General features: G+C 39.3%; 1 protein-coding gene across 4 annotated transcripts in view; it reads right to left on the minus strand.

Annotated features, from left to right (window-relative positions):
• Window positions 1–713: 713 nt before the first annotated feature.
• acot7 (acyl-CoA thioesterase 7) overlaps window positions 714–27,108 on the minus strand; it is a 117,657-nt gene continuing 91,262 nt past the window's right edge. For 3 of the 4 annotated variants that reach the window (XM_004916190.4, XM_018095453.2, XM_031905178.1), the window contains one exon: window positions 714–3,340. In XM_004916190.4, the coding sequence (XP_004916247.1) occupies window positions 3,236–3,340 (105 nt within the window). In that variant the 3' untranslated portion in view covers window positions 714–3,235. 4 annotated transcript variants of the gene reach the window in all.

Genomic DNA, 27,108 nt, shown 5'->3' on the forward strand with positions numbered 1-27,108 from the left:
ACTGCACCAAGGTAAATTTGATCAGGTTTAGTAATCAAACCCTACTATCTTTATTTACTAGACTTCCCAATGTTCTCTAGGGCAGAGAAATGTTCAGGTAGGGCTGCAAGAACTTATAGCTGACTTTGTGCCAGGGCCAAGAAGTCTTTTTTATGGAGAGAAGAGAAAGGTATTGTTTAAAAAAAAAAAAAAAAAAAATTAGTGTATAGGCTCTGATTTCCTGCACCATGGAACAGTCTTGTGAAAGGCAATAGGCCCTGAGCATCATATTTACCATAGAAAGACAGTCTCAGGGCAGTCACTTGTGAGACTGAAATCCCTTCCACAGAGAAAAAAAGGGGCCACTCAAACCAAAAGCAAGAAGAAGCTTTGGATTTGGCTCTATTATGGCAATCTATACTAAATATAGTTGAAATATCCTTCTCATCAGAAAGATGCACAACTTTGGTTCTACAAATGTGGTTGAGAGATATTTCCAGTTAATGTTTAACTATCATGACAAACACTGTTGCAGAAAAATAGTTAATTGTGGGTTAAAAAAAACCATGATTAGCTAGTAGATAAAACTTGCATAGCCAAGACTGCTACTTGCCCTCCAGGACATGTGCCTTTGGGAGCATTGTGCCTCTTTTTTGGAGGTAGAAAATGAGCCCATACCTGTTGTATTGTTTATAGCATTGCTTATTGCTGCATTCTCTAAAATAAAACACTGGTTTCATATGAATTCTGTTGTTCCTTTTATTATTACTTAAGAACAGAGACATTGGAATATAACTTTCATACTACCATTAGACATTGTTCAGATCTAAAAGCAATACATAACTACTTGTGACAAAGCCAGCAAGCTGTGCATCTCCTGTAACTTGTGATCACTTGGTCACAGCTTATTTATAGATGAATTCCCCAAACTAACTCCCCCTGTGATTTGCCTTTCAATAACAATGTGACATTAACTAGTGGCCCTCTGACGCTAAAGGAGGCAGATGATGGTGAGTTAGTCAGTGAATTTAAAATAACTAGTGACTCATATAAGGAGATGCGTGATCATTAAAGATGCTTAGAATTATCTTTATGGAATCAGCAAACCCCGAGTGATCTGCATATTAGTAAACACTGTATGCCCTTATCTATAGGCATGACTTGGCCTGGCTCTCTTGGGCTTTATCCCTTAGGTTATAGTGATTTGATCAGTGCTATTTTTGATGGCAATATACTGCTTCCAATCCGCAATGGCTTCCCATTGACTTGTGCTCACGCATTAATAGGATTCTCATAGACAATGAAGAGCAATTTTCGTGTGTGTTTTTGGCTACTACTAATACTAATTAAAAAAAAAAATAATGGCAAAGGCTCTTTGCCCTTAATAAAAGGCATGCTTCAGTAATCAGCAAAGCCGCATAGTTTATGGAGGCTGTACAACTGAGCTGAACCTAAAATCTCATTATTTCTTAGCAGGCAACTGCGGTACTGCAGAAGAATGGGAGGTTTAATGCAGCAGCAGCAGCTGGTTTGCCTTAAGGCAACACAAGCAAATACTGATACTGTATGTTTATCAGAATTTAGTGCATATAAATGAACATTCTTTTAAACCAAGGAAGTCCAACAACCATTCAGCTGTTATTAACAGACACATAGCAGCTACTGCTACCTGATTCCAGTTTGTAGTTCACAACGGCCACATGGCCTCATATTGGGTCATTTTGGCATAATGGAGTAAAAAGGAAGTTATAGCACCCACCAATTCTCTTGTTTATTTAGCCAGTTTTACCACAATGAACAAACAAGAGAATTGCACAGCGAGAAGTGGTAAGTGCTATGACTTCCTTTTTACCCCATTGTTTGTAACGTGACATGAAGTGAGCATCGCCCGTGCGTAATTGCACATATAAAGTGCGTGTGGTGCTCCCTACATATTTTTCTTTTTGGTATAAGTGCCAGTAAACATGTGGTGCAGCATAGATCAAAGTGCAAATGTAAAGATGTAACATAAAATCTGCAGCACTGACCCTTTTTTTATTAGTAGATTTTACAATCTAAAAATACATTTTAATTTGTAAAACTTTTAATAGCAAAATAACTTTTTTTTGGATTTGTTTTTTTGAATTAGGAAGCTAATGTTCCACGGCCTAGAAACCTTTGGGTTTAGCTAATATAGTACCAAGAAGTACCAAGAAGTTTATATCATGTAAAAGAGCTAATTTACTAACATAGATGCTATAGTACAGTCGCTCATAGCAACCAATCAGTAATAAGTATTGATAAGTCTATTAGCTGGAAATGAAAGCAAAGATCAAAATGGTTGCTATGGTTAGCTGCACTGATGCTTGGGTTGCAGTATAGCACCTATTATTAAATCAACCCCAAATAGAAAATAATACTAATTTAGTACATGTTCTCTTCTGGAAGCACAAATATAGTGCCTTTCAAATGTATTCAGCCCCTTGACCTATTCTCCTCAACCACTAAATTGTTGAAGTGGGCAAATACTGTTCACGCCACTGAATGTCTAGCAGTACAAAGTACAAAGCTTTTGAAGAAGAGATTTTGAGACCCAAAACAGAGAGAAAGAACTGTAGGAAGTGATATACCTAACACACGAATAAGTGTAAATTAACCAATCGGCACCAGATAATAGCAGATGCCACCTGTGACTGGAGCAGAACTACTGTGAGTGTAGTTATGTGATCATATTAGAAAATCATATCACTTTAAAACAATTATATGTGAAATAAGAGGACTCTGCCTTGTCCTACCACTGCCAAAGGAGTTCTGCTCAGCAGCTGCAAAAGTAGGCTTCTCTTCCTTTGGCCGTGCTATTATAATACCTGTTGGAATGTGGAACATTGGTTTGCCTGTATTGGGTTTGAAATACAAACTTTAGGGATTGGGGACCTTTCCCTTTTACATTCCCATCTCCTGTGTATGTGCAGCTGTGACAGGATCCAACCACAGCCAAGTGCAACATAAGAACATATATAGCTAACAGCAGTAATGATAAATTATTTAAAATGCTAATCAGATACTTAAACTTTCTCTAATCATTAATAATATAACAGTTTCAATATTTGTACTACTCAATATATATATATAATACATCAGAATCTGATCTTTACATTGCATTTCACATCACATAACACTATTTCTATTTTCATTATAAAGGGACTATTTGGACAGCTTGGGCAGTCTGACAATTCCCATTGCTAGCTGATTCCTATAGACTGCTGCAGTTAGATGGTCATTGCTGGGTCAAAGACTGCATGTGTGCTTGTCGTTTGGCTTTTGTTTGTAGGTAACGTCCCTTTCCTTCTTCAAATCTCTTTTTTTCTTCTTCACTTTCAATCTGTAATAAAACAGAATTGTAATATTAAACATTTATCATTCAGTTAATGGCAGGCAGCTTTAAACACAGTACTGGAGCATAACTGGGAACTCCTTATAATCCCCTGGTGAGCGTGGGGCATTCGTATCATATATGATTATGCAACAATAAGATCATAGATCCATCAAGTGGTAAGAACCAAGCTGATACTTCTGGTGCTGAGCACTATATTGTTATCCAGCATGCTTGGCAACTTACCCAATTTACAGGGCAGGTAAAGGTGTAAAATCCCACACTCCTTGATATGCCTGCTATGATGCTGTGTAGTGCAGTCTCCTAGTTTGCAAGATGTCTATGACACCATCCGTAGTTACGAGTAACCAGGTGTTGGCCTCAGGACCGTTGGTGTGGCAACTCTTAATAATGGAGTCTGACCACCAATATGTCATAACCTGATCTTTTAATTTATATAGGGACCATACTAATCATTACGCTTTTACAATTTGAGCCATAAAGTAGCACTATGGTTAGTGTAACCTGAAGACATTTTTCTTCCATTTATCAATAGCAAACGTTTCTCACAGCTTTCTCTCCTGGCTGTGAAGGCTTAGTAATGAATTCCATGAATACATTGCATTTGTACCCAATCCAGCACTAGCTGGGAGTTTCGGAAATCACTATATATACCAAAACAAGCAAAATAATCCAGCAGTGTATGCATATTACTGGGAATACAGCGTCACAAGCAGATAGACTGTAGCTCATATCTATAAATATCCTGCTGCACTAATTAGCACACAACAGAGAGCCTTGCAAAAGTATTCATACCCGTCAGTAATTTTTTTTATTTTGCCTAGTTCTACACTGAAATTTCTGCATCTGTGATATTTTTAATTTATAATATTGGAAACTCAACATTTGTTTTATGTGACCTTGTTTATGTTATAAAAATCTCAAGAAAAACAATTATATATTGTGGGGATTTGCTCAAACTGGTATTGGTAGAGTTAGGGCAGACATGAGTCAGGGATGCAAAACTGCAGATTCAAAGCCATTTTTTTACTGCCCTTTATTATTCACAAAGCAGAATTCAAAAACGGAGTTAACAGAGAAATGATCTTTTGGGGTCTAAACAGGGTTTCCTCCACCCTAAACAATGTAGGGCACAAGTACCTTACAGCTCCCAGCTCCTTTGGCTCTACAGCAAAACCCGACAGCAAACTATCCCCCAGCATAAGCCAGCAAATTATCTGTAACCTGGAGCCCCTCTCCGTGTAGAAGTAAAAAGTCTAAAAGCAAAGTACACCCCATTCATGCTTTCCCAGCTAGTGCCTTACAACATGCTCTTTGCATAAGTACTTAATCCCCACAATTTATAAGATTTAGTAAAGCTTCCTTTTGCAGCAATAACAGCTATAATTATTTTGGGGAAAGTATGTATGAGAAATTGCTCCAGGTCCATGCTAGCAGAGCTTTGCCTCTAGTGTCACTAATTCCCTAATGGACTGATGCAACTTTTTATTTGTAAGTCACTTCATCAAGTTCCTAATTTTTAAGAAGCAGGTAAACATATTCTCAAGCAGTATTTTGCACCACCCTTCTCTTCCTTCTGTATTTACAGCACACACCAATCCCTGATGATGTAAAGTAGCCCCACAGAATGATGCGAGCCCCCCCCGTTCTCCTGCAAAAAAAAAAAAAATGTAACAGTAGTCAACTGTCCTCAGCCTGCATTGTCCAAACCCCACAATTCCCTGCACACATACAAGAAAATAGTGATTCAAAGAGCAAGTGCTAGAGAGAACAGAGAAGGTAACATCACAGTGCAATGCATTGTGGGTTATGTATACTGTCTGTAAGCTGTGGAAAAGTTGTTACAATTTGTAACATCAATGTTTTAGTCCTTCCTCCCCTGCCAGGATTTCATATAATGCAGAAAGAGAAGAACTGTTTTGCAGCTGGATTTCAGCATATAATTTCATGCTCTGTAGGTGATGTAGCCCATAGCAACCAATTAGATCTTTGCTTTTGTTTTTAACTTGTAGGTGACTATTCAAATCTAATTCGTGATTGGTTGCTATGGACAACATCACCAGTGATGGTTGTCTCCAATGTTAATAAAAACATGCCTGTGGTACTGGTCCAATCATTCGTGGGCCGGCCTGTGCCCTGCTTGCGACACCAGGCCCCTGTGTGTGTTAGGACAGGGCTGGCTGCGCTCTGCACTTCATGTTGGATTTTTGTATACAGTGTGGGGCACACAGAACTGCCAGATCAGAGGAAAAGTACTGCCTGAATGGGCACTAACGTGTGCTTCTGGCCTTTGTAAATCACCCCCATCATCTCCCATAACAACAAGCACTGAGCGATCTGTCAGTAAATAGACATGTCACAGACTCCAACTACCAGGACTTGAATTATTATTATTATAAGCTCTAGTTCCTTTCAGAATCATAAGCTGCTAAGTCACAGGTGGAGCTATCACTGTATATTTATTTAATACATCCTCTGCAAATGTTACACATTGTGCTTAATATAATTTGATTTTCAGATGGATTAAAGCTCTGTTTATATGGCTTTCATCACACCCAAAAGAAATGCAACATTCAAAGGATTGCAAACCCATGTCAAATTACACATTTGATTTATGAAAGAATAATAATAAAAATGTTTTTCTTAAAATACAAAAGCCAAGACAGGGACAACAAATCTGCACACACATATATCAGTATATCATAACAGTGTGTGCATAAAGCTTCCAAAAATGCTCTCCTCTTTATTCACCTTCATGGGAAAAATGTAACTATACGGTTCTGTACATTCTGTGCTCCCTTTCTCAATTTTAACCCAGCAAAAGCTGTAACTTTTTATATATCAACTAACATTATTTACACTAAGATGTCTAAAGGGGTGAAACCCCCCTACCAAAGCAGCAGAAACCAAAACTGCCAACTAACTAAATAGGTAACTTTATTATGGACAACAGTTTGTTACCTGTACAAAAGTGCTATTGCAAAAACATTGCAAATCTACTTTACATTAGGTATGCAGTGCTATGAAGGTGATCGACAGTAATTGACAATGCATTTTTAAATGGACTTTACCAGCAACTTGCTTATCAACCATTGCCTTTTTTATTGGATACCATAGGGATCACCTGACAGAAGCTGGGACTGATAGAAGCTGTAACATGTAGCTGGGCACTTCTCCTGTATAAACCAGTAGTATGAATTTGTATGAATTTTGTGGTCATACCCTTACTTCACCATCACCTAATATAAAATTGTTTAGTGGTAAATGGCTAAAGAAAATCAGTATTACTGAACCACAATTTTATAGTCTTACATTCAATAAAATGAGAAACAAGCACGCCAATAACAGTTTGGCTGCAAATATTAAAAAGAACATTATTGTAATAAAATTCAATACAGGTATAGGATCTGTAATCTGGAAATCGTGGGAACTGAAGTTTTCCATAATTTGGATTTCCAAACCATATTTCTTCTAAAAGTCATATAAATATTAAACCCAATAGGACTGCTTTGCCACCAATATGGATTCAAGAAGCTTAGTTAACATCAAGTACAAGGCTCTGTTTTATTATTGGAGAAAAAAAGAAAAGAAGTTTTTTAGAAAATTACAAATATTTACTTAAAATGGACTGTGGCGGATGGCCTTTCTTATAATTCAGATTTTCTGGTAAGGGATCCTATAGCTGTAAGTTACCTAGTGTATATACATGTATGTGACTGAATAAAAAGCTGATCGGTTTCCGGGTACACAGAGGGATCCATAATAAGGGCAGCAGATACTGTCATTGTTTGGGGGCCTTGAAGTATAGATTGCCCTGCAGGCACTAACTCATCTGCATTTCTATGATATATTTGGTAAACATTTAGCTAAAGTTTTGGGGGACTCTAATTTTCTTTTTTACTGTGGCTCCCAGTAATTTCTAGAAACACCAGACTGAATATTTGCTATGGAGCTATGTGTATGTCCATCCCTGCATTTACAGAGTTATGAGAAGAGAAGTGAGTCATGTAGAGCCTGCCAAAGAGACATGACTAATTTATAGGTTATCTTCACCCCCTCTGTGTGGAGCGTTAATTATGGGAAAGCTAGCCCTGTTTCTCTTTCATTAGTGGGACTCCCGGAATCCATCCAACTTACAAATGATTGTCAGCTTGTTTGAACTCAAGCTTCTTGGCAAACAAGCAAAAGGAACAGCAAGGTCAGCTTTATTTCCCGAGACCTGACAAGCTTATGTTTTTCTGGCACTAGCAATACTTAAAGGAAAATGACTGCAGCTACAAGAGTTTGATTTATATTTTTCAAAAAAGTTCTTCACTTTTTCAACATCTACCTTTCGATTATTCTGGGAAAAACCATTGATGCACGTCAGGTGCCCTCAGAAAAGACACAAACTAAGTTAACATCTTACCTCACTCATTATGCTCTGCTCTCCCCAGTTTAATTAATGATACATATAAGTGTATTCATCTATATTCTGTTACTGTATTGTTCACCACCTGTTCTATTATGCATTGTATTAATGTACTATATAAATACCAATAATTAATCCTTATTGGATACAGAACAATCCTATTTGATATTTTAAATATTTTTTAGACCCCGTATCTGGGATTATCAGGTCTCATGCATTCTGAATAACAGATTCCATATTTTTCTTCTTTTCACTACATGACAGTATATTATATTTTGAACATTATTCTCTCCAGCATATATAATGAATTTGATACATTCTCGCCTGACCTGCTGATATTGCTTTTGCACTAACTTTAAAAAGAGGACCAAATACATAAATACTATAATGGAAGAACAACCTCATGTTGATAGAATACTTGAATAATGAGTTACCAGACATGTATCCTTGATAAAATGCGGAAGAAAATGTATATATCCAATGCTACTATAGGTGATCACCCTCAGACAAGGCATTGGCTCTGAATGACTGAGCAGGGATTGCTTAAACATTCTAGGGATTCAAAAAAGCATTGGTCATGTAAGGAAATTCTAACCAAAATTTCTATCCTTATTTTAACACCCACAACTGGTAATAAAGCTGTGCTTCTACACAATACCTAAGATTTCCCAAGTTTCTATATTGCCTTCATCTGAGATCATCACTAGCTGAAATACTTACCAGTCTTTTCCCAGAGCTGTTTTCATTCTGACTGGCAAGCTTGATGCGGAACATTTGCTACAAGACATTTCGCCCCAGGTAAGGCCTAATTATAGTAGTGGAATATTACCCTATCATGCAAGAGTGTGGAAAAAAGGTCTTTATAATAAGGTTATTAAGTTATCTCCCTTATTTGAAGCAACAGACTCTGAAGCACAATGAGAAGAGAAGGTTTACAAAACCTATTTCCTACATTTATTCTAAGACTTGACTAGAGAAGTGTTGCTCTAAAAATTTCTATGGAGACATTTGATTTACAGATCTGGAGACCCGTGCTTTACATTTATATGTGAATATTAGAAAAGACAGAAATAATATTGCTTTTTTTAAAACTGTAATGCTCAGAACCCATTACTGTTCACTGCTGAAGGACTGCTTTGTCAATGGATTCACACTGTGAAGCTTATGCTCCAACCTACATAAAAGAGTGATGTAAATGATACTTTAAGCTGCTTATTAGAAATCATCTATAAAAAGAGACTATGGAACCATTTTGATTGCTAATGGAAAACAAGGTAGGAAAATAAGAAAGACAAAAGGTCATCTCTCTAGTAACGAAAGTATTTAATTTCCGAGAACTGTTAATTATGATATATTACACAGACACACGGTGCTATTTCTGGTCAAGTGTTCTAGAGAGGCTGTAATGAATTGCCCTAATTTGTTCTCATCTAATGTGTTATTAAACTAGATGGAAAATTAACCACTCTATGTAAATGAATTACAAAAAAAAGAAGCACACACATAAACCTAACCTAGTAACACTGTTTGAATGAGACCCTCTAAGGCAGGGCTGTCCAATTAATTATATGTAGTGGGCCAATTTTATATCATATATAATGTTTGAGGGCCAGAATAAATTAAAATGATAACGTCATGCACAGAACTTTATGGAACCTTTAAATAGACTGGGGATCATAAAAATCCTTTGGAGCCTGCGGGCTTCCAATTGGACAGCTCTGCTCTGAAGATCTAACAGATCTAAAGTTTTAAGCAATGTCCCTGGATAAATGTCACTGTCACTGGATAAATGGTGATTTTGTATTGCCTATAGTAGTGGATTATGTTATTCTGCTCTAGTATTGATCAAACTATCAATATGCTATCAATATGGGTCCTAGACAAATACGTATGACCAAAAGCGTCAGGATATAGTGAGGATTCCTAAATGCAAGGTCTTCAAGGTAGAGATATGGGATCCGTTATCCAGAAAGATCCGAATTACGGAAAGCCTGTCTCCCATAGGCTCCATTTTAATCAAATAATTCAGATTTTTAAAATTGATTTCCTTTTTCTCGATAATAATAAAACAGAAGCTTGTACTTGATCCCAACTAATATATAATTAATCCTTATTGGATGCAAAATAATCCTATTCGGTTTAATTAATATTTTATTTATTTTTTAATAGACTAAATTTATGGAGATCCAAATTATGGAAAGACCCCATATCCAGAATACCCTTGGTCCTGAGCATTCTGGATAACGGGTCCTATAACTGTATACAGTGCCAGATTTATCTTCCGGACGCCCCTAGGCTGCCCCCGTTGATTGCCCCAACCCCAGCCTAAATTTTTAGAAGATTTAAAGGAACAGTGAGACTAAAAAATTGTTTTTTGGTGTTACTGTTCCTTTAAGGTATCCAAATTACTGGAAGATCCCATACCTGGAAAACCCAAGATCCCAAGCATTCTGGATAACAGGTCCCATACCTGTACACATTATTCCATTTGATACATTTATTTACAATTCAAGCAGTTGTAGAAAACTAGCAGTTACTGTATCATTTATACAGCTGCTTTTAATGAGACTAAGGGATTTACACCTGTACTAAAAAAAGATATTGAAAGTGAACAACCCCTGTAAGTTCCTGCTTGCTGATTACTATGCCATCATACTTGGTGTGTTGTTTATTGGTGAGCCAAACACTGAATCCCTCATTGAACTATCTATGCTTCACAGCAAGGGCCGCTGCTGGCCAAATGGGTGCCCTAAGCAGAAATTTACTTTTGTGCCCCCTCCCCCAAATATTAAGGAAGTGCCCCCAATAGAAAGTGCCCCCATGCACAGTGCCCCAATTGCCCCATAGACAGTACCCCCCATAGACAGTAGCCCCCACACACAGTGCCCCCAATAGAAAGTTCCCCCATACACACTGCCCCCAATAGAAAGTGCCCCCATACACAGTGCCCCAATTTCCCCATAAACAGTGCCCCCAATAGAAGTGCCCCAATTGCCCCCATAAACAGTGCCCCCAATAGAAAGTGCCCCAATTGCCCTCATAAACACTGCCCCCAATAGAAAGTGCCCCCATACACAGTGCCCCAATTGCCCCCATAAACAGTGCCCCCAATAGAAAGTGGTCCCCATACACAGTGCCCCAATTGCCCCCATAAACAGTGCCCCCAATAGAAAGTGCCCCCATACACAGTGCCCCAATTGCCCCCATAAACAGTGCCCCCATAAACAATGCCCCCATAAACAGTACCCCCCATAGACAGTAGCCCCCAACTGCCCCCATAGAAAGTACCCCCAACAGACCAAGTCTTCGTCAGCAACTCCTCTCTTATGCCGCGGCAACAGGCACTTCTATAAGGTTGCACCTCGTCGCTGACGTGTGACATCATACGCACGGGCGCAACCTTATAAAAGGGCCTGTCGCTGCCGCATAAGAGAGAAGGAGTTGCTGACGAAGACTTGGTATGTTGGTGCACAGAGTGCGCACTCTGCATAGGGAGCGGCGGTACTGGGTGCCCCCCTGGGAGTTGGTGCCCTACGCAGAGTGCGTACTCTGCTAATAGGGAGCGGCGGTACTGGGTCTGTGTGTGTGTGTATGCTGTTTGCAGATTTAAATGTGATTATGTATCAGAGGGAACATGGCCACCGGGTGAAAGCTGCTATTTGCTTTAGGAAAATGTGATGGTGCTGGCAAGTGAGGGGATATATGCAGTAGAAATAATGCCATTTGGGCGGGGGAGACATGCCCAACTGATATACATTGTAGGCAAATGTAGGCTTTACATGTCCTTTAAGCATTCAAAATATATATGAATGAAAATGAACATGCACCTTTGCTGAAAGACTTTCAGCAAAGGACTAAACCCAGGTCTGGATTGGGATTCAAAATAGGCCCTGCCATATCAAGTACACAGAGGTCCAAACAGAACAATAAATAGTGACAGACTGTGTAGCAGCCCCTCTGGAATTTGCCAGAATCCACAGATTGCCAGTCCGGGCCTGACTGAACCAACTGTACTGGGAAATCTTTGTACATGGTTAGAAAGTGTTTCAGGTTAAAACAAGTGAATTAAGAAAATCCAAACTAACTTCTCGATGAAGATAAAACAGAAATAAAAGCTGAAGCCATCTCTAATGGAAACAAAAATGTCTTTCCTGTCTCAAAAAAATGTATTAGTACTTGGACTAGTACCTTTGTGTGCTGTACTAAAGATATTAAAGGGAATCTAAAAACTGTTGCTCAACCACAACTTACTCACCACCACTCCTCAGCCATTAAAATGCTAAATATTATTCCAGTAAGAATTCCCCTGATCTGTGTGACCCTGGCTCCATGGCGTTTGTACCTGCAATTGATTTTAAAAGCTTTTTTGCCACCGAACAAATCAGTTCTTTATCCCCCATGTCAGATTCCAGTGTAATATAATGAAGCCACAATAATCTTTGTATGTAAGATAACAGCAAGGTGCCCAACACGGTGCTGGGAATCAGAAATCTCATTGGTGAATTCTCTTGCACTCCCTTTTTGGTCAGTAAAATGCTCACTGGTGAGTTGTGTTTTATCTGTAATCTACCTCCTGGTTCAGATGGTGGTAGCGCCACATTTCTCATTTCTCCTGCATCTATAGGGGCAGCAGTACTTCATGCAGGGGAGGAGGCGGGAAGGACTAAGCAGCACTGAGCTGCAAAGAGAGCATTTTGATGCAAGTACCTTTAAATAATGGGGTAACGTGCAACTTACTGCTGGGAAAGCGCAGCTGCACTTTCGGTTGTAAATGACCCTTCTTCTCGCGCCTTCACAGACACACACACAAAATAGGATAAACAAGATATTATTCTGAGCACATCTCTATAGCGTGCATACACAGTGCCCCAATTGCCCCATAAACAGTGCCCCCAATAGAAGTGCCCCCATACACAGTGCCCCAATTGCCCCCATAAACAGTGCCCCCAATAGAAAGTGCCCCAATTGCCCTCATAAACACTGCCCCCAATAGAAAGTGCCCCCATACACAGTGCCCCAATTGCCCCCATAAACAGTACCCCAATAGAAAGTGGTCCCCATACACAGTGCCCCAATTGCCCCCATAAACAGTGCCCCCAATAGAAAGTGCCCCCATACACAGTGCCCCAATTGCCCCCATAAACAGTACCCCCCATAGACAGTAGCCCCCACACACAGTGCCCCCAATTGCCCCCATAGAAAGTACCCCCAACAGACCAAGTCTTCGTCAGCAACTCCTCTCTTATGCCGCGGCAACAGGCACTTCTATAAGGCTGCACCTTGTCGCTGACGTGTGACATCATACGCACGGGCGCAACCTTATAAAAGGGCCTGTCCCTGCCGCATAAGAGAGAAGGAGTTGCTGACGAAGACTTGGTATGTTGGTGCACAGAGTGCGCACTCTGCGTCAAAACATTGGGATTCTACTTCCGGGGCAGCTTTTGGAAAAACAGTATTGTAGCTCAGATTTGTAGGCTGTTGTTTTTTTTCAAACCATAGACATTTTACATTTTCCAAACTTTAAAACACTCCATAAACACCCATTGATTTGGGAAAACATATTCAATGTATCTTGAGTAATCAGACAGTGATGTATCATAATCAGCAATCTGTTTCTATTTTCCTTTTGTTTCAAATGTACCTAGATTGTACCTACATTTTTCCTGCATCAATTACATTTTATTATGTGACACTGTAACATTTATAGGACTCCTTATTATCTTTAACTCTGTACTACAAAGCTTGGTCATGTGACTTTAAACAGACTCTTTACAATGTTTATCTCCAGTACAACAATGCTTGGTCATGTGACATGATGCAGACATTGTGACATCACAATACCAAAGAAGGGTTACACACATCACAGGCACAGTGGGATCAGTCTATACTCAGACTTGGTGACTGGCAGAGGTGAGTACAAGTTGTGGTCAAATATGTTTATGTTTAATTTATTAGAAAGTTCCTATATAAATGAGCAAGAATATGTAAACTAAACTAAATTGTATTAACAAAGATCATTCTAAACAATGTGTATAAGCAGTATAAAAATATATATAAACCTCAATTAATAAATAATAATAAGCACTTTCAATGTGAATGAAAGTTTGTATTAACACATATCAGAATTAGTTGCTGCAGCTAAAATTACTTGATGTTTCCCAGACATGATTTATTATTGCAGTGTCTTGTTTTAATATACTTCAGTATAGCAATCCATATACATTTTGTATTTGTATCCATGGCAGTTGTCTGATACATTTCACTAATTTCACTGGTTACACTAGAGGTATTTATATTTGTGTGCCTAATATATTTGCATTTGTATGTATTGCAGTTAAATATCATAAAGAGTCTTATAATTATTACGATTACAAAACTGAAATTCCAGTTTTAGATTTCAATACTGTAACATTTATATGACTCGTTATGATGTTTATCTTCAATACAACAATGCTTGGTCATGTGACATGATACAGGCATTGTGACATCACATTATGACATCACGATACCCAAAAAGGGTTACACACATCACAGGCACAGTGTGATCAGTCTGCATTCAGACTTGGTGACTGGCAGAGGTGAGTACAAGTTGGGGTCAATATGTTTACTTTATATGAACAGTTTGCAAATCTGTATACACCAGCAGAGATTAATAAAAGTGTTAGAAAAGTCATTTTTAAGATCTTATTGTTGAACTGATTTCAATTTGAATTGAAAGCTGTATTAAAGCATATCAGAATTAGACACTGCTGCAATAAATACATAGTGGTCCCCAAATGCCACATTTTTGTTGTTGAGAAGTCTCGTTTAACTATGGTAAAGCAAAGATTGTAGTGTAACAGTCCTTTCACATTATATATTTGTAGTTGTATGAAATAGAGTTAATGATCATAAAGTCTTTTAATTATTACAATGATAAAATCTGCTTGAAAAGCTGAACTTTATATTCAGATTGTATTACTCTTATGATTATTAACTCCAGTTCCTAAATACTTTGTCTTGTGACATCATCGTGCTTATTGTTTTTTACATAAACATATTTTAATAATCCATCCTTTTCTCCTTTAGACTTTGGTTATACCATGGCCTCTGCTAGGCGCTTTTTCTGTTTCAGAAAACTCTTTAAACCTTTTAATCAACTATGTAACATCCAAAATAGAAGCAAAAATTCATCTAATCATAATAATGAAAGATCAGCTGTGAAAAACAGTGCACAAAATGCTGAAGCTAAGACAAGAAAGGTTTCTGGATTTTTTTCAAAACTTTGTTTTTGTAAGAAAACAAATACATTAGAAGAAGAACCACAAACCTGCGCTGATAATGTAGAACTAAACACTGCTGTAAGCACCTGTATAACAGAGGAAGTGAGAAACGAGCTCCCCGTCCCCTGCAAAGCAGAGCAACAAAGAAGCACAGACTTCAGTGCCTGCGCAGATGAGGAACAGGTATGTGAGCTCTCCACCCTCTGCTTAAAAGAGGAAAGCCCCAAAGAGGCGGCAATTGTGGAACTAGAAGAAACCACAGAATCCGAATGCAAAGATGAAAAGGAACAGAATCTCTCAACCAACAGCCTGGAGGAAGAGAGATCTGAGACCTGCAATGAAAATCAAGATGATTCCACCACTTGCAAAAAGGAGGAACGGAAAACTGAACCTGATTCCCCTCTTTGCAAAATAGAGGAACATCAAAGCAAAAAGAAGAAAAAGACCAGAAAGGTGGCAAGGAAAGGAAAGAAGAATAACAAACAGACCATCAAGGTTGAATTAGAAGAAAACCCCTCCACTATCTGCCTAAAGGAGGAAAATAGCAAAAAGATGGCCAGAAAAGAGAGAAAAGCTAAGAAACGCCTTATCAAGGCAGAAATAGAGAAACAACCAGAATGGGACTCTGTGGGCTTATACAAACCCCTATATGCCTGCAGAAATGAGCCATTCACTTACAAAACTGAGGAATGTAAACCAGAACCGGATTTCACTCCTTGGATGAATAAGGAGCATGAAATCACACCCTTCTCACATGAGAGAAGGGACAAAAAGGAGGCAAGGAAAGGAAGAAAGTACAACAGACAGACTATCAAGGCCGAGGAAAAGAATAAGAGAGAAAAGATAACGGATGAATACAAATCACGCACAAGATTCTATGCGGATGAAGAGAATGAATTCTCTGATGATTCTTGCAAGTACATTGGAGTTCCAGGCCAGCCCTTCCCTGACGGGACTGATGCCTGGATCCCTGAACTGAACCTAACACAAGAGCATAAAATGGCCCTGCGAGGCAGGGAATGTCTGGACGACAGAATCATTGATGCAGCTCAGTCCTTGCTGAAAATCCAGTTTGGGGCAGAGGGGCTTCAAAGCTGCCTCCTTTCCCAAATTGGATTTCATGCAGTTAAAGGACCATCGGTACAGATTCATTATGACAGTGTAGAGAGACATTGGTTGACAAGCTGCTTTAAAATGGATCATGTGGAGATTGCAGACAGTGCTGCGACTAAACACCATTGCACCTTATTGAGGAAGCAAATAAATGACTGCTATAGTGAACTAGTGAATGATCCTGAAGGAACTATGGAAATACTTGATGTTGATGAACAAGAAAACACTCATGACTGTGGGGTTTATGCTATTGCTAATGCATTTGAGTTCCTGTCTGGCGGAACCCCCATCTGCAAGTACGAGAGCAAGAAAATGAGAAGACATCTCATTGGTTGCTTTGAGAGAAGGAAGTTTACTGAATTTCCTAAAAAAGTAGATACCTGTGTGGTTGAATTGGAACCCAAAGTAAACATTACATGGCTGGATAGAAAATGAGCTGAAACCTAATGAATCAGCTTTTGAATCTAATCTGCCAAAAGATAAGTTACTTCTACTAATTCAAAAAAGGAAGGCAATATCATAGGAAAGGCCAGCCAAACGATATATTCTCCCAGTTACCCTCTAATATTCCAGTTGAAGGAAGAAGAGGAAGAAGTCTGGGAGATAAACTGTTGGGAGGGAGAGGAGGCCGACATATAAAGGCTGGTGAACAGACTGACTTTCCTAAACATTTAGCAAATGCTACAATAAAAATGAGAATATATGGATTACTAGTAAATGTGTAACTTTTGTCTTTACAAAGGAAGTGTAATGTGCCTCATTTTTCTCACATAGTAGTAGTCCCATTTTGCTTTATGGCTGAGATTAACTATTTTCTACCATTTTGAGGTTCTGCTTGTGTTTTTAATAATTCCCAGCAGTAAGAAAGATAGAGCACTCTACTCTAAGAATGCTAGCAATAATGCAACAAACAGAAAGCACACAGAGTTAGTCCTGAATGTGTGTTTGTAGAAGTTGCCACACTGGTTGGTGTGATGTAGAAAATGATTCCCATAGACTTGACTAAATTGGAATCTAGCGGGCAATTTTGAAAAACATTGCAGATATTAGTCAGTTACATTTGAACATCGAATCTCTCATGTGGGTTACCAGTGTTTAATCATCTAAAAGAAAAGTTCAAGGGCTCTGGCTGCTGGGGCCTTGATATTAGGTTATCTGGGGGCCCTTGGTGAACCAGTCAAAATGAATGTACAATTGAAAATTGCTTAGAATTATATTTTCTTCATGCAATTTATGAAAATGTTTGTGCTATATCAATATTGCAACCTATTGAGATTATTGTGCAGTTTGCTTGTCAATATTATTTGGTAATAAAGCTTAATATAGTGCTGTTTAGATGTCCAATCAAATGCATGAAGGATTCTTGTTGGAGCACTGCAGTTCTGCCCTAGTACACAGTGACAGTTAAAACACCCCCGTATGCCATAGGCACATAGGTTTTAATTATATCATATAATCTCCATTTGTTACTGTATTTACATAGCTGCCGATAATAATCTTAGCATATGGTATTATTGGTTTGGGTGGCAAGCTATGCTCTGTGCTGCATGGGCAGGTGTATGGGGTCTCAGCAGGCTGGAAGAGTTAGGAGAGAATGCTGAATTATATTGGACTGGCTAATACAGCAGGAATTCAGCAAATGAACGAAGCTGTCAGACTTCCGTAGGCATGACTTGCGCCTCTGCCCTTTAACAAAGGTTACCTTGGTGGCAATAGCCTTCCATTACTTCCCCAAACACAACAGTATATACAGAAAAAGTGCATACAGTCAAGGAGACCCATGTCTGCACTTTATCTTCAATGCTACTAGCAAAACTATATCTAGAATCTGCTGATATTCACCAATTTCCAAGGATTCAGGCAGGGTAGCATAAATGGTCGGGTATAATTGCTTTCAGAGATGGATGTGTCCACTTTGTTGTATTATCCAATATCTTAGAGATAAAATAGTATTAATATAGGCCACCCAATGGTGTAACTGCCTGGTGTACAGAGGGTGTGAATGCACCAGGGCTCCCTGCCAAGAGGTTTCAAGGCCCTCTGGGACTTCTAGGAGCACACAATGTGAACATCTCAACTTGGGAAGGTGATGCAAAGGGGAGAAAGTCATGTGAAGAATTAGCACTGGGGTCCTTTGGTCTATAGTCACCCAAAGAGCAATTAAATTATTATGGTGAATAAGTGTATCAAATACAATTTAATAGCAAGGTACATGTGCTGTGTAGGGATACTTCTAAAAGCAGCACTAGGCTAGATTTGTATGTAGGTTCTTATTGTATACATGTATCTATTCTAATTGCTATGGCACAGGGGCTGTTTGATTGCTGCAACTGAGCAGTGGTATTCAAAAGTAACAGAAGTAGAAAACTGCACTCAGATAATAGAGCTCATATAAACAGGGTTCAATAATAATAATTAATATGCAAGGAATAAACAATTACATATGAAAAGATACAAGGTCCGTTAACTCCTTGTGGTAACAGCAACAGTTTGGCACATATCAGAGTATAACTACATAAAAATAGTGCAGCTTTAACAGATCTGTCTCCTCCTGTGGGTTACAAGGTATATTGGCACATGAAATATCCATTAGCCTTAATGGGAGATATATGGGTTCCAGTGCACACCACCACTCTCTAGCGTTGTTATAGAAAAATCACTGGGTAATAACTTTCAGGGAAATGACAAGCTTTGTGGTTGTAGGAAAAACCGTGCCAAAATCTGGTACAACATGGTACACGGACTGTGTGGGTCAGTTGGAAAAAGATGTCCCTTATTGTGCCCCTCATGTGGTCAGTTGCCCCTACCCAAGTGAATCTATCTCTATAAGTGTCAGTGTTGACTTTGAGACTATTTTTGTGCATTGCAAACTGTATTATCAATAAAACAATTTGCACTGTTTTATAAGTGACACTTCTATTGTCAGTAAGTTCCAGTTCAATGTCACTACAGCGTTAGTACAGGCATGGTATCCCTTATCCGGAAACCCCTTATCCAGAAAGTTCCGAATTACGGGAAGGCCATCTCCCATAGACTCCATTATAAGCAAATTATTCTAATTTTTAAAAATGATTTTGTTTTTCTCTGTAATAATAAAACAGAACAGAACAGATCCCAAATAAGATATAATTAATCCTTATTGGAGGTTAAACAATCCTATTGAGTTTATTCAATATTTAAATGTTTTTTAGCAGACTTAAGTTATGGAGATCCAAATTACGGAAAGATCCCTTATCCGGAATACCTAAGGTCCCGAGCATTCCAGAAAACAGGTCCAATACCTGTAGTTACTAGTATATACTAGTATATACGGTATGTTATTTAGTACCCCATTCAATATCTAAACATACCTAGTGGGAAACTAACTTAAAGGACATGGAAAGGCTAAGTCACTTGGGGGTTCTAAAATGTTAGGCACCCCCAAGTGACTTTAATCGCTTACCTTGTACCCCGGGCTGGTGCCCCTGTTAGGAGAAAACAGCACCAGCCTGGGGTACCTGTAGCGAGCGCTTCCTCCTGCTTCGTTTTGCCGGGACCCCACGACCGGCGCACGCGCAGTAGAGCGAAAAGCCGACTTCTCTGTTAAAGTTCAGCTTTTCACTCTACTGCGCATGCGCGCGCACAGAAGCAGGAAGCGCTGCAGGTACCCCGGGCTGGGGCTGTTCTCTCAGAACAGGGGCACCAGCCAGGGTAAAAGGTAGGCGATTTAAGTCACTTGGGGGTGCCTAACATTTTGGCACCCCCAAGTGACTTTGCCTTTCCTTTAAGACCTCAGTAAAAGCCCAATGATCAAACCCAAGCTTTCCAAAATATGGAATTAAGATAAGAGATAAGATATTCACTTTGAGAAATTTAGGTTTAAGTTTCCAGTTATATACAAGATAGAGTCTGTTCATCAAACAGAGATTAACTGGTGGTACAGAATTGTGATTCTTTACTTCTTGTGGCATCTTTTGTCTTAGAGTGGTAACCCCAATGTCAAGGTTGCATCTGCATCCTTCTCATAAGGAACAATATCTCTGACATTCTGTGGTTACATGGCAAATTAGACCAACAAGTTGATTTTACTATTGGTCTCTGGTATATAATTATTGCATCTAAACCAAAACACAGAACATCATGTTACTGAGAAAGCCACAAAACTGACATAACAACCCAATTTGACAGTTGCTGAAACTAAAAATAATATTTATTGCTATAAAGAAGAAGAAAATACTTTATTCCAACTATACATGGCAGTATTAAAGGACATGTATACCCCACACACAAAAATGTAATCAGTGAACAGCCTCTTTGAAATCTTTCAATACCTGCCACACTGGTTGTCCAGGGGTTAATAGTAAGGCTGCAACATCTCCTTAATCACTTAGATTTCCTTCTCCTTTAACCCACTTAGCCCCCTCCCTCAGGGATTTGCTTTGGCTGTTGGCTTGTGGGCATGCTCAGTTGTTCTAAGCTCAGATTACTAAACACGCCCTCCAGTCTGCAGCCAGTGAAGAGATGGCATTGCTGGTTCCCATAGAAACTCAGCTCTAGCTGTCTGCTTCAATTTTTTTCTCCCAACCAACTCTACTGCACTCAGCTCAAACAAAGCAGAACTTTTATCAAACAGTTCTGCCTGTGTGAGCCTGTATTTTTGATGAAATGTATGCTGAATAGGGGTCTGTGCAGGGCCGCTGCTGGCCAAATGGGTGCCCTAAGCAGAAATTTACTTTTGTGCCCCCTCCCCCAAATATTATGGAAGTGCCCCCAATAGAAAGTGCCCCCATACACAATGCCCCAATTGCCCCCATAAACAGTGCCCCCAATTGCCCCATAGACAGTACCCCCCATAGACAGTAGCCCCCACACACAGTGCCCCCAATAGAAAGTTCCCCTATACACAGTGCCCCAATTGCCCCCATAAGTGCCCCCAATTTCCCCATAGACAGTAGCCCCCACACACAGTGCCCCCAATAGAAAGTGCCCCCATACACAGTACCCCAATTGCCCCCATAAACACTGCCCCCAATAGAAAGTGCCCCCATACACAGTGCCCCAATTGCCCCATAAACAGTGCCCCCAATAGACAGTGCCCCCAATAGAAGTGCCCCCATACACAGTGCCCCAATTGCCCCCATAAACAGTGCTCCCAATAGAAAGTGCCCCAATTGCCCCCATAAACAGTGCCCCCAATAGAAAGTGCCCCCATACACAGTGCCCCAATTGCCCCCATAAACAGTGCCCCCAATAGAAAGTGCCCCAATTGCCCCCATAAACAGTGCCCCCAATAGAAAGTGCCCCCATACACAGTGCCCCAATTGCCCCCATAAACAGTGCCCCCATACACAGTGCCCCAATTGCCCCCATAAACAGTGCCCCAATTGCCCCCATAAACAGTACCCCCCATAGACAGTAGCCCCCACACACAGTGCCCCCAATTGCCCCCATAGAAAGTACCCCAAACAGACTAAGTCTTCGTCAGCAGCTCCTTCTCTCTTATGCCGCGGCAACAGGCACTTCTATAAGGTTGCGCCTCGTCGCTGACGTGTGACGTCATGCGCACGGGCGCAACCTTATAAAAGGGCCTGTCGCTGCCGCATAAGAGAGAAGGAGCTGCTGACGAAGACTTGGTCTGTTGGTGCGCAGAGTGCGCACTCTGCGTAGGGAGCGGCGGTACTGGGTGCCCCCCTGTGAGTTGGTGCCCTACGCAGAGTGCGGCGGTACTGTTCACAGCTCACCAGCTCATCCCATTTAAGCAGTTAATTTATGCAACAGACAGCTGGAAGTATTATTGAATTCAATTTTTTTTTATCTTGTATTATACATATTTAACAGACAAAATCCAAAGTAAATAAAATCTTTCTAAAACATTAATGTTTTATTGGTGCCGGTATTTCTTTCTGTAAACTGTCTGTTAACTGTCCTGGCATCCATAATACTATGTCTGGAACGTGCAAATCAGTTGCCCTGCCCTACATTTTGAGAAAGTTTGGTTCTTCTCTCAATAAATACCTAATATTGTTTGTTATCTCAGCCAGTTGGGTCTTTCAATAATTTTGACTTTGTACAGGAGGCACTGTTATTGGCAGCATTTCCTCCTTTACTAACAATGATCATTTGCCCAAGTGAGAACTAAAAATTACTCCTTCTGCTTGCCCTTCTGGGTCAGCCTCGTCTATTTATCCTTTCCAGAAAAACCAACATGGGCGATTATGTATGTATGTATGTATGTATAACTTTATTTATAAAGCGCCACAAGGGTACGCAGCGCTGTACAGTCTTACAGAATACAAAATTACACACAGGGAGGACAAGTGATATAATAAATAAATACAATAAATACATATATGTATACATATATATATATATATATATATATATATATAAGTGCCATGTGGTATGAGACACAGTAGGAAGGAGGTCCCTGCCCCGTAGAGCTTACAATCTGAGTGGTTGGGTAACATACAGGCACAAACTGGAAGGTAAGAGTGCATCAGGTATGGGCATTTGCCCTTAAGCGCAGGACTGGGCAAAATAATGTCTTAGTGCTCCAGAAGGTAACAGCTGAGTTTTTTCTTAAAGAGAGTGGGTGAGTTTTCCCTACGGAGGGATTCAGGGATAGAGTTCCAGAGGTAAGGAGCAGCGAGATAGAAAGGTTTAAGACGAGAGAGCGCAGTGGGTGTGGATGGTGTAAAGAGACGGAGGCTCTGAGAGGAGCGGAGGAGACGACCAGGAACATGTAGGGAGACCAGTGAAGAAATGTAGTGAGGAGCAGAGGAGTGAAGGGCTTTGAATGTCAGCAGAAGGATTTTGTAAGCTATCCTTTGCTTGACAGGCAGCCATGCTAGTGAGCTTAATTGAGGCTGAGCTGGATCCCTCTTAGGAGAGAGCAGGAAGATCCTGGCAGCAGAGTTTAAGATTGATTGCAGGGGAGAGAGGTGGGAGTCTGGGAGGCCGGTTAGTAGGAGAATGTGGCAGGAATTCACTTTTGTGGGGAAGGAACATTTTACATTTACTTTGATTTAAGGGTAGAGTTATCTGTTGGCCACTAACTCCCTTAATCAATGTGATACAGCATTAAAGGGTGTATAAATAATACACAAGAGCCATTAATAGCCTGTAAATTACTGTACATCCTTATAAATGTTGCTTAGCAATGTCATCAGTTATAAATGGTGCTTAGTGATGTAATTTCTGTCACATGACTCATAGGGACTTGTGTATTATAATAGATAATGCATCTCCTGTTGTAAAATATGAGGCTATTAGAAGTCACCTAGGAGTTCCATGTATAAAAGCACTCAGCCTTTGGCCTCATGCTTTAAATGGTCATGGAACTCCTCAGTGACTTATAATATCCTTATATTTTACTCTAGAGGGTACATTAGTCACTATAGAAATACTATTTACAGTAATTAATTCCTATTTCCCTATATGGAACAGGAGGCAGTGGCATTAAGCCAACTATATGGAAGTGCAAGGACCCCTAATACTGGTTTTGAATTGAAAATGTGCAACTTCATATTATTGGTGCCACATAAATTTTATGACAGCTGAGCTATAGTTAAACTAATTATTGTTATTATCATTTATTTAGATTGGGTTTTACAAGGATTGTTCATTACTCACATCAGTCTAAATTTTGTGTTTAGAATGATGGATTCTCTGCATTAAAGTTTGTTTCATTTTAAGTGCCTATAGTCTAAATCTAGGGTTTCAAGGTAACTGATGTTGAGTCTAGGAATATGCTTAAATGACTTTATACATTTTTGATTAGACATTTATTACACAGCTTACAGTAGCGGTAGGAAAGTGGAATATTGTTCCTTCTGGGTAGACAATACTGACCTACATCAAAATGAGATATTGAATTTTCAGCGATATTGCTCAAGATGCTGAAGTACGTACCTATTTTTGAAGCAATATATATATCAAAATCATGCCTGATAACTCAAGGAACAAATAACTAAGCACTGTATATCTACGAATAGTATTTTAGAAGCCAGTGATGTTTTTTTTATTATTTCTCTTTAAAATGTAAAAACAAAAACCTTACCTATTTTACCATGGATCTTTATCTAATACAATTATGAATAAAATTGGGGTATAAGGAAATTTATATTATTAGTATTCAAGTTTATTTATGTACCTTCAACAATTTCTGTCCCAAAGGGCCGCGTTGGCAGCTACTATAGGGCTGTGTATGGCCACCTTAACTATGGTCCTGAGCAGAAGTGACAGCATATATTGAGGGGAAATATAGATTTCAGGAAAGTGTTAATTTCCAAATTTATGAAAGCATTTAAATAAGCCAGAAGCAGTGATATAAGCATAAAATCTCATCCCAAGCCCTGTGCTTCTTGAAATTCCTACCAAAGAGAGGTCGCTATATATTGAACCACAGCAAACGTCAGTGCGCCAGTGCCCAGGCAACTGAAAGTAATTTCTAGGTCAGAAATCAATGCTGGAATAATCTGGCCTAATCGTTCACTCTCCTTCCTCCTAGAGAGGACATAAAGATCTTTTATAGGTTCAGCAGCACGTTTCTAACATGAGTGACTGCAGGGATTAAACAGACAAGTAGGTTAAGAAAGTCCTTGTATTCTCATCTAATACACACAATGGTATCTCCAGCAAAATATACATATATCTGGGAAACATTGTCTGGGGTGCTAGTAGTTGTGGTTAGATAACAGCCCGAGGGTCAAGTTCTTATTGACTTCTCTTATTTACATAAGCTTTTCATTCTGGCATAATAAAGAGTTTACAGGCCAAAATGTGCTAATGTGCAGAACTAAATATAGCTTCTGTTTAAGTACTATGTCCAGACCTATGTCCCTAGTCATGGCTAGAGGTGAGATCTTCAGTCATGAGGCTAGAGGTAAAGTCTTTAGCCTTGAGGCTGAGGTGGGTTATTGCCTGCAAATGACTAAACCAGCAGTTAATCTACTATATAAAAAAGTACCTACAAGCAATGGGTAAAATAGCACTGAGATGCTGCCTAGCGACTACAATGATAATGAGGTAAAGCTGGGTCCCACAAAAGGCAGTCCTAACCCAATGGATTTAAAATATGATCTGTTTCATATATAAATTAGGAACAACGGTCAGCTTGCTACACTTCTGGGACCAGCAGTGTATAACTACAGACCGACCAGTCACACCAGGGAGAATACTAATACTGGCCATTCTGTGTACTGAAAAAACTTTTGCGGTATCCCATGGAGGCTCTATGTGGTAGTCAGGCCCGGCACAGTCACACCCCCTGCACTCATAGTAGTTATGCCACTGTCTGTGATTCCACACCTCTGCACAGACAGCAACTTTTCAGCATACAGTAAACATTTTTAGTGATTTTTAGCCATTTGTAAATGTATTTTCTATCAAAAGCAGTATTCATGTCTGTCTCTTGTTCTGCACTGCTAATCCTGACTACATGTACCACTGAAGCAAGAAACATCTCTTCATTTCCCACAATGCCCCACACACATCCACAACTAAAAGACCTGTGAAGGCGCTGTTGGAATTAAGTCTTGGCTAGAGGAAAGCCAAGAACCAGGTACAGCAAATGAGGCAGTTTAGGAGGGATGTGGAAATTACTACCTTCCTGTCTTTCTATGTTAAACTCACCCCCACTTGATCTAGATTGAAAAGGACACAATATAAAAATAGGTTTCTATTTGCCCTGTAATGGTTGATCAGCATAGCCTAGTGTGGCTGTATCTAGTTACATCAGCTCTAAAAGCAACATCCTGGCTTAGCTTTCCCTCGTGAGACCACTGCCGCTACTGTGCTCATGTTGCATGGGGAAGACCTAGGCATTCTATTATTTACAGCTCTGCATCTAGTTGCTATACACAATTTACTGAGCTGGAAAATAAAGGTATATAAATAGGAAACAATGCTAGAATATATATCACTTACAGCCCTATAACAGTGTTGTCAAAAACCTGAAAGCAAACATTGCTGCTGGTTTATGTGGTAAGTAGCATTATATAAGCATAAAATATCCAAGGGCATATCCTTTAGGGGGACTGTGCTTGCTCATCCTTAATATTTCACTACAGATCATGTTGTCTATATATTTTCTATTCAAGCCAATTTCCCATACAATGAGTTACAAACAACGCTGCTTCTTCTGCTATACTGCCATACATTAATAGTGCAGAAAAACAATTATAATTTAAAATGTACTGGCCACATTTATCCACATATATACTGATATCTTATATAAAATGCTCATGGGATAAACTATACTAAAATATTTTCATACAATAAGCCTATGGTGCCATTGGCCCAAAAAATACCCTGGATGGCTGCATCCAGCCCTCAGGCCTCCAGTTATTTGCGTTTGTATTTGTATAACTCTGCATAACGGCAAGTCAGCAAATCTGGCCAATTTTCATCCAAGATGGGGGTTATCTGCCCCTTTATTTGACTTAAAGAGGAAGTTTACCTTTATGATATGTCATAGATAGACCCCTATTATAAGCTTATTTTCAATTAGACTTCATTATTTATTCTGTATGTTAGATTGATTTATTGGCCTTCCTATTCTTTCCTCTTATCTAAAATATATGAATTAACCATTTTAATGGTTTTAAAGATTTGTAAATGTAATTGAACTGAAAGTAATCCATTGTAAGACCCCTGTTTGCCATCGGCAAATATTTTTTTGCAAAAACACCGGGAAGTTTGCTATGAATATATGCCTATAGACCTTAATGTATTTTGCAAAAATATCCCAGTGAAAATACACCTATAGACTCCAATGTATTTTGCACAGAAAACGTTGGCATAAAAAAGACGCAGAAAAAAACAAAAAAACTGCAATTTGTTTTACAAATATTCAAAGTTTCTTGAAATATTTTTACGAATCGGAATGGGACTGGTTTGCTTATCGCTAGTAATAAATTAATGTAACACTCTGATGAAGCACCCAATGGTGCGAAACGCGTTAGGAGTGTGGGTACCATGAGGCACTAGGA

The sequence above is a fragment of the Xenopus tropicalis genome, chromosome 7 (assembly GCF_000004195.4).
Source record: "Xenopus tropicalis strain Nigerian chromosome 7, UCB_Xtro_10.0, whole genome shotgun sequence".
NCBI classification, from domain to species: Eukaryota; Metazoa; Chordata; class Amphibia; order Anura; family Pipidae; genus Xenopus; species Xenopus tropicalis.